This window comes from Glycine soja, chromosome 5, assembly GCF_004193775.1.
Source record: "Glycine soja cultivar W05 chromosome 5, ASM419377v2, whole genome shotgun sequence".
Lineage (NCBI taxonomy): Eukaryota > Viridiplantae > Streptophyta > Magnoliopsida > Fabales > Fabaceae > Glycine > Glycine soja.
The window spans coordinates 24,119,776-24,129,001 of NC_041006.1; the positions used below are offsets into that span (position 1 = coordinate 24,119,776).

At 36.2% G+C, this 9,226-nt stretch overlaps 1 protein-coding gene and 1 long non-coding RNA gene across 2 annotated transcripts; one reads left to right on the forward strand and one right to left on the reverse strand.

Moving 5' to 3' along the window:
- Nucleotides 1-2,614: 2,614 nt before the first annotated feature.
- On the reverse strand, nucleotides 2,615-5,541 carry LOC114411487. The gene is made up of 6 exons (XR_003666465.1): nucleotides 5,423-5,541; nucleotides 4,762-5,290; nucleotides 4,176-4,266; nucleotides 3,328-3,448; nucleotides 3,065-3,199; nucleotides 2,615-2,806 (listed from the first exon to the last, which is right to left on the reverse strand). It is a non-coding gene; the product is annotated as an uncharacterized LOC114411487 (long non-coding RNA).
- Nucleotides 5,542-7,017: 1,476 nt separating this feature from the next.
- Nucleotides 7,018-8,710, forward strand: LOC114412405 (uncharacterized acetyltransferase At3g50280-like). Its single transcript, XM_028376298.1, has 2 exons — nucleotides 7,018-7,104; nucleotides 7,230-8,710. The coding sequence occupies exon 2, from the start codon at nucleotides 7,245-7,247 to the stop codon at nucleotides 8,553-8,555; it is 1,311 nt and encodes a 436-aa protein (XP_028232099.1). The 5' UTR covers nucleotides 7,018-7,104; nucleotides 7,230-7,244; the 3' UTR covers nucleotides 8,556-8,710.
- Nucleotides 8,711-9,226: the final 516 nt, after the last annotated feature.

Below are 9,226 nucleotides of genomic sequence, written 5' to 3' on the forward strand. Positions count from 1 at the left end.
CTCCAGAGTCTCCTCTTCCTCTACGTACTCACTCTCATCTTCCTCTTCAACATCAGATTCACTTATATATTCTCCATCTCTAAGAACCATGGACCTTTTGTTAGGGCACTCATAAGCATAGTGTCCTAGGCCTTGGCACTTGAAACACTTCACATCTCTACTCCTTTTAGAGGGTTCCTCTTGGTACTTTGAGTGAGTTTTTGATGGGATAGGTGTGGAACTACTAGAAGTAGTAGCCCCATCTTTCTTACCTTTGTCTTTCCAACTAGAAGAACCAAAGTTGGTAAAACTCCTCTTAGCCACTCCCTTCCTTTTTAATTGTTGCTCCACTTGGATTGCTTTGTGAAGCAAATCATCCATTTCAACAAACTCTTGCAGCTCAACAATATCACGGATATCATTAGTCAAACCATTAAGAAATCGAGCCATAGTTACCTCCTCATCTTCTTCAATATTTGCTTGAATCATGAGCACATCCATTTCCTTGAAATACTCCTCAGCCCCCTTGTTGCCTTGGGTTAGTTTTTGGAGCTTGAATTTCAAGTCCCTTGAGTAACTAGCCGGCACATACCGCTTCCTCATGATCTTTTTCATCTCCGTCCATGTATCAACCATTGGCTCTTCATTTCTTGCTCTCTCCTTTTGTAGCTTGTTCCACCACACAAGAGCATAGTCGGAAAACTCCGTGGCGGCAAGCTTCACCTTCTGGTCCTCCTCATAGTTGTTGCATGAGAAAACATGGTCTATTTTCATCTCCCACTCCAAGTAGGCCTCCGGATCATTCTTTCCTTTAAATGGAGGAATGTTGAGTTTAATACCATCAATTCGGTTTTGTCTAGGAACACCATCATTCCCTCTTCTCCTCCTTTCTTCTTCATTATGATCTCTATTCTCCATTTGATCCAACCTCTCATGGAGCGCATCATCTCGTTGTTTCATTAACCTCTCCAAATGTTGCATCAAAGCTTGCATTTGGAATTGCGAAAGCCCCACTCCATCATTAGGATTAGTACCTGACATCTCAAACAAACAAATCAAACGTAACAAGACAATTATAGTTGCTGTTTGAATACCTCACCCACTCAAGTGTATCACACAATTATGGCTTTTCTCTAATGAAACACTCTTGCCTTTTACCACTCTAATTCCCCTTGAGTTCTTAGGTAATTCAAGAGATTATGGCCACAACAAAGAACAATTCACCAATATGTGTAAGGTAAGGCTAGAGAGACAAGGAAAAGGTTAACCAAGAAAAAGGCTAACAATGTTTTTAGGCACAAATGAAGGAAATAAAATTCAGAATTTAGGAATTCAAGTAACAATCCTTCATGCAACCAATATATTACCTTAAAGAGATTTTTTTTTTAAAGTTCTTCAAGCATGAACCATTCAGCCCATTTTTTTTTTTTTTAATTTTGCTTATACGAAATTCTGCTTTTTTTTTTTTTTAACAAAGAGATCAAAAGGCTTAACTTTTGCAATGGTTCAGCCTAAAAAAAAAAATATATGAATAAGAAGGTAATATAAATGGCAAAGAGAATAAAGAAGGATGTTACCCAATATTTCCAGCAAAGGAAGTGTTGATCCTAGAACCTGAGCTCTGATTACCAAATGATATGAACCCACATGGCACAAGGGCTGACTTAGGATCGTCTAGGATTAAACCTTGATGGAAAATGCGGAAATTGATTAAGGAAAGGATGGAAAATAAGGTGGCTAATTTCGTGGGTCTTAATAAGGTGGTTCTTGGCATAAAATGGATGAATGGGATGGTAAAACGTAGGTTAAGTGGTGGCTGGACATAAATATAGAAATGGCAATAACTGAAGCTACAGGGCTCCAAATGAGGTGATTCCAAAATGAGGTGAAAGGTCTCGTTTTGAAATTCAATTTAGGCTCAAGAATCACTTAATTTGAGTGCGTAAAATGGGAGTTATGGCCACGAGATAATTTTGGGCAGAGGTGGATTTTCTGGAATTGTGGTTTGAAAGAACAAGGGTGATGATGAAAGGAAGGAAATAATCACTCTTTCCAGCGAGGGCAACACACAAAGGTTGTGAAAGTCCTTTGATACAGCCAAGGTGTTCTTGAATCACTCAAGAATTTAGGAGAATCACTCTCACTAAGATAAAAGAGATAAACTCTAATTTTCTGAATAAAACTCAACTTGTGTTTATTGATAAAATGGTTCAGCTTATATAGAAGCTTTACAGCAGATTTTAGTAATGACCCACTAACCTAGAATTAAAATAACTTAATGCCATTAACCTAGGGAATTAAAAAAAACTTAATGGCTGAGTGTAGCTGAAATTGTGGCAACCAAAAGTCACCCCCAACAGCCAACAAGTCAGCCACCATTTGGTCTCCCAAAAGGCTGATGCCTAGGTTGCCAATTGGGCCCTTATTACAACTTGAACTAAACCTAACTAAAGCCCTTTTAATTGATTAACCCAAAACATATTTTTGGTCAGCCAACTTTACAAGGATTGAGCCATTATTTAGACAAACTAAACACTCTAAAAATTGAGACAAAGTGGTGTCATTTAGTCCTCCTCCATTTGGGCCATGATACAACTCACAACCTTGGACTTTTCTCCTTGAAACTTGGGCTTGTATTCAAATAGTATGGACAACACTTGTTGAAGAGCTTCCTTGGCTTTCCTTGCTCTAGCCCTTGTCATAGGTCCTCCAAGTCCTTCAAGTGGATCCTTGCCCTTGCTCTTGGTCATGTCCTCATCACTCCTTAAGCTGCACATGTTGTCCCATGTCTAATGGAATGACTTTTACAACTTCATTGGCTAAAACACTATAATCTCCAGAACAAAATGAAACAATCAGTCAAATGATAAAGTTCAACTTGAAATCTACTATAGACAAATAATAAAAGCATTTTAGAGTATGACACAAATCAAAAAGAGGAAAAAAAGAAATCAGATCAAAGCACCATATCTTCATTTTCAAACAATCCAATAATAAGAGATATGAAGCTTAGTATTTATATTTATTACTACACTTCATGTAATACTGTACTGAAACAGAGTAAATTCGGAACTTGAATGAAAACCTGCACATTACAATTTGCCCCAATAGATAGAAGTAGTTCAACACATGACTTAGCTCCCCTAGCTAAGGCTATGTGAAGAGGAATGCCATTGTGCATATTGCGAATGTTCACATCAACACCAGCAACAAGAATAACCTACTCAAAACACAAAAAAATAGAACTTAGTTAACATTAGATACAAAAGGCACATACTTCAAATACCAACATGATATTGAATATTGATGGATATTTAATTATTCTAATGAAGAATCTGGTTTACTCACCTTAACCAATTCAACATCATCAGTCATAACAGCTGTATGCAAAGTTGTCCACCCATGCTGTGAATCTTGAGCATATGGATCTGCTCCAGCAACAAGCAATATTTGCACCAAGTGCAGTGGTCTGCAACATCAAAAGTGTAAAACTAGATTATCACATATGCACGCAAGGCAAAATGATACCTAAATTTGAACACCCACACAATAACCAGAATAAAAATTACCATATTTCAAATCTAAACAAACCATGCCTTTAGCCAGGATATATTATGTACCAGGCCCAACTTACTCATCAGGAAAAACAAAATAATTGACACATGTATTGAAACTCAAGCTTGACAAAGAGGCATTTGTAAAAGTATCCTACTGAATATCTGTATCTATCAGTATAATCTAGCACGACAGGAAAACCAAATAGAATTAACACCAACTTAATAATTATTTTATACAAAACAAAAATAGTCTAGTGATAAAAAATAAGAACCATGTACATCTATTCTCTATACAAGGTGGTTGTCATGTGAAACAATGATCATATTTGTATATTTGGTTATACTGAAACTTAATTGCAAAAATGAGATTTTGGATATATTTAAAGCTTAATTCTTCAATCTGATCCCTTAGACGCTGCAACTCTTCTCTTTTGCTTGCATTGAGTTTCAATCCATTTCACTCAAAGTCTCTCACCTGTCACTGGTTAAAAAAGAATCAAATCTGGATTTCATACTGATCATGGAAAAGTATATTAATCACTTTATTAAGGCCATTACTTTTCCAGAAAAGTCTTTCACCAGAAAAATAAATTAAAACAAGACTACATTCCAGAGAACTCCTTGGTTCTTAGCTCTTACCAGAATTTGAACAAAGCGTTTGGCTTCAGCATTCATCCACTCCCCACTTACTGCAAATGCTTTAATGACAAGATACACATCTTCACGTTTGCTGATCCACTTGCATGGAACAACACAATATTAAGTTTCATAATTGATGAAATGAAAAGGCATGTGGTCTCATAAAGACAAACAAACAATAACCATTAAACCACTTTTGGAAGGTGCTACAAACAATTGTAATAAGTAGTGTAGTGTGAGTTTTTCCTATAGAATTGTGCTGGTGAAGCAATTGTAAGCAAAGTTGTTTGGCTGCCTCTGACACCTAATAACATAAACAAGCTTAGAAGACAAAACACAATTCATCTGATATGGAACACAGGAGATACAGAAAAAATACCAATTGATGAAGAACACAGGGCAAAAAGAAAGTGTGGTTACACTTCACATATAATGCAATTTAAAATTAAAACATACTTATTTTCTTTCACCAACCAACAAATTTTCTTACAATTTAAATTCACCCACACTAAGTATTCAGTAAAATGCTTACAACTCAAATCAGACAATCTAAATAAAGTTAAATTGCCACACCCTTCTTCCTTACCTTAGAATGAAAATCTTCATTCCAACAAATTTTCTTTCCATTGTCAACAGAGTCGTACAAGAGGGAGTCTGACTTGTCCCCTTCAAGAATGCCTGGTAACACACTATGCAGTACAATATAAAATTTGAAATCAAAACAACAATTCAAATTTAGAATAAGGGTTCATAAGGTTTCAAATTACAAAACAACAAATTAAACATATTTTTAAGTAGGTTTGAAATGCGACACCGCCGGGACAATTGCGGTGACTGAGGAGTGAAGGCGGTTCAAGGAGCACTTTATCACCACCAGTAATTGTGAAATCCGAATGTCGTGGTCGGAGAGGACCTCCGTCTCCATGTGAGGTTGCGAACTAGGGTGGTTTTGGTGTGTTTGGTCCTCCGAATCGTAGTCGCGTTCGGCGAGGTCTTCCTCCACATTGGGGTTTTCGTCATCATCGTCGTCCTCCTCCTCCTCCTCCTCCTCCTCGTGCTTCTGGTGGCGCGGGCTGATTTGCGTCTCTTGCGCTTCCTCCATTTGGTTCGGTTCTCTGCCGAAAAAAAAACAATGAAAAGAGAAATTGAGAGAATAACTGTGATGAGAGGAGAAATTGCGGGAATTGGAAGCGTAGGGTTGGCATTGGGGGAGTGAGGGTTTTAGAGAGGAATGAATGAATGAAAACCTGAAGGAGAGGCTACAACTTCGAAAGTGAGGGGTGGGTTTAAGGGAGGGAGAGAGAAAGTGAAAATAATCCAATATGGCAATTCTTCAAAAACGGGTTATTAACAAAACCGTAGAAATCTATACATCAACAAAAACCGTTCTTATAAAACCGCCTTTGTAATATGCACATCAAAGGCGGTTTTATAAAAACCGTCGTTAACAGCTCTATATACTTGGCATTAATTTCAAAAATGCCACCGCGTCATGTACTACGTAGATATCACGATGTGGAAGCCTACTTTTGTAGTAGTATATATATATATGGATTTGCGATAATACTTCCACAATTTTATGAAGGAGGAAGTTAGCAGCTAGCCAGCACCTTCTCAATTGGAAAAAAAAAATCACTATTTCATTAATTTATTTTAGGAACAGTATTGTAATTTGAGATTTAATTTTCAAAAAAATTATTTAGGAATGATCGATATTGAATTTTGCAAATCAATTAGTTAACCCTGATCGATATATTACATTAATTTTGACATATTATTAATTATATATTATAACTGTATAATTATATTATTGTATTGATTACTAAAAATATAAATTGATTATATCTATGTGAAAATATATAAAATATACTATTATATTATTGTAACGTTATTATATTTACATGAAAAGATTTGTAAAATCAAATTAATTTGTCGTTAATTTATTTAAATATATTTTTGCAGAGAAAATAATCAATCAAAAAATTAATTAATTTAAGTTTAGAATTGTTTGTTTGGTCCTTATACTTACGTCATCATTACATTTTAATCCCTACATATAAAAATTATTAGTATAAGTCTCTATATATGCACTTTATAATCTGTTTATTAAAACAGTTTAAAATATGCATGTGAAAAACAAGTTAAAAAATATGAGTAAAGGTTAAATGAATAGTTTTTAAGTGTGGGAACTAAATTGTAAAGATAATGTATGTTTAAGAAAGAGTAGTTAAACATAATTTTTTTAAAATGTAGGGTCCAGAAAAAGACATAACATAAACAAGTTGCTTGTACCTTGTTATTTTTTGCAGAGGACAATTATAAGCTTTTCAGAAAGAAAAAGCTTCCACGTTGTACACCGTTTCTTCTTGTTGGTTAACTTTTCAGCTACCGCTTGTATTATGGTGTGTTTCACAGGAAGGGAAAAAAATATGCAAGACATAAAGTAGATATTTGGTACATACAAGACATAAAAGTAGATGAAAATAGGAATGAGAGAAATAGAGTAAATATTTAGTTCAAGAAAAATAAGAAAAAAAATAAAATAATTAATTTTGTGTGCAGTAATAGATTAGAGCTTGTTTGGCTGCGGTGCATCGATCGAAGCATGTCTGTAAATGGCATTATGACTATTGTTTTAAAAACAATCGATTGTCTGATATCCAAAACCAACAGTTACTTATGAAATTTGTTTTTTATTTTATCAGTATTAAATTTAATTTTTAATTAAGAACAAAATTAATCGATTATTTTTTTCTTCAAGATTTGTATTACTCTCTATTTCTGTCCAACTTTGAAGAGAAATAAAAACATGTTTTACCACACCTTTTTATTCCTCTTGGACCTTCAATCCACCAAACGACCAAATAGTTAAACTCCGCGTCATTCCCTTGTCTCCCTAGCTTGGCGCTTCCACGCATCCACAAGAACCGTAAGGACTCTCTTTGGTTGTTTCTGTTAGACCTTATTCAATCATACATCATTCGATTCTTACAATATTTTTTACTTTGACATATATTTTTGAGATAAATTCTGATACTTCAAATATGTTATCAGCTGGAGATTAATGCCATGGAAGTCGTCCGAGTAATCTCCACAACAACAATCAGGGAACCCAATCACAATAACTCGACTCAGAAAATCGATTTAACTCCGTGGGATCTCCGACTCCTCACAATTGAAACCATCCGAAGAGGGCTTCTTTTTCGCAACGAAAAGCACACACCAAACCAAATCAAACACCTCCAACACTCCCTTTCTTCCACTCTAGCCTTCTTTCCACCCCTCGCAGGTCGTCTCGTCATTCTCGAACATCACGACAACATTGTCTCGTCCCACATCGTATGCAACAACGCAGGAGCACTCTTTGTCCACGCCGTTGCAGACAACACCACCGTCGCCGACATTCTTCAACCCAAATACGTTCCTCTCATTGTTCGCTCCTTCTTTCAACTCAACGGCGTTAGAAACTACGAAGGCACGTCACAGCCCTTGTTGGCAGTGCAAGTCACGGAGCTAGTTGACGGCATCTTCGTCGCCGTCACAATCAACCACATCGTTGCCGACGGCAAGTCGTTTTGGCATTTCGTGAATTCCTGGGCTGAAATTTCACGTGGTAACCCTAAAATATCCAAACTCCCTACTCTGCAACGTTGCTTTCTGGATGGCATAGACTGCCCCATACTGTTTCCTTTCACAAAGGAGGAACACTTACACTCCCCAAACCTCAAACGACAACCTCTTCCTAATAGGATCTTCCATTTTACAAAGGAAAAAGTCTTGGAACTGAAATCAAAAGCGAACGCAGAAGCCAACACCGACAAAATAATATCTTCTCTGCAAGCACTATTAACTCTCCTTTGGCGTTCTGTGATTCGTTGCCAACATGTGGGGCCACAAGAAGAGGTTCATTTTGTTCTGCTGATTGGCGTTAGAGCCAGGATGATTCCACCACTTGAAGAGGATTATTTCGGAAACGCGATTCTGGCTGGTCGTGTTACCATGAAAGCAGGGGAACTATTAGAGGGTGGGCTCGGAAAGGGTGCTTTGGAGATAAACAAGATGATTTCTTTGCACTCTCATGAGAAAGTAAAGAACCACTATGAGTCTTTGGCGAGAACCCCAATGCTTTCAACGCCGGGTATTGGCGCTGCTAATTCCTTGATGATTAGCAGTTCACCGAGGTTTGACATTTACGGTAACGATTTCGGGTGGGGAAAGCCTGTGGCCGTTCGAAGTGGAGATGCAAATATTGGTAACGGAAAGGTTACTGTGTTTGCTGGTTCTAAAGAAGATTCAATTGATATTCACGTGAGCCTTCCTTATGAGATTTTGGAGGCAATGGGAAATGACCCTGAGTTCGTGGATGCCATTTCCTATTAGTGAGGGTGCATGGCAAACACTTAGTTTGGTTTAGCTCAGCTCAGATCCATGATTATGTATTCAGTGTATTGAAAAATTGTAACTTTGTTTGCAGTTTCTTATTTTCAGCTCTGTTTTACTTTTTATTTATGTTATGGAATTCATCTCTTTTATTACTTGTTTTCGTTGGGGTGGTGTAACTAACCTCAACCTCAAGTAGAAATGTAGTTAAATAATTTCAGTGGTTCAATAAATATAGAATAATTATATTATGAGTTGAACTTATTTTTAAAGTTTTTTTATGCCTAAATCTTTGAATAAATTATATATATTCTTCATATTATTTTTTACTAATTAGTAATTACAAATTCCCCCAAAATATATACCTTTCGACTTCTGTGTGGTGTTTGTTTTGGCAGGATTCTAAGGTCACATAACCTTTTTCCTCCACTGCAGAAGAACGAAAAAATTTAATACAAATTACACTCTTACATTCCCAAACACATCACTGTTTTTTTTTAAAGCAAAATAAATATCGTTGATTAAGCAAAGATGAAAACACAAGGAGTGTATATATCTAGCCAATTCTAAGAATACAAAATAGTATAACAGATGTTAAATTCCCCCTTTGCAACGTAAATACCTGTTAGACCCTAATTTCATTTGGGTATAATACTTTTATCATCCAAGTA

Excerpts from the sequence above, each read along its gene's own strand:
- LOC114412405 (XM_028376298.1), top strand. The coding sequence starts at position 7,245 with ATGGAAGTCGTCCGAGTAATCTCCACAACAACAATCAGGGAACCCAAT.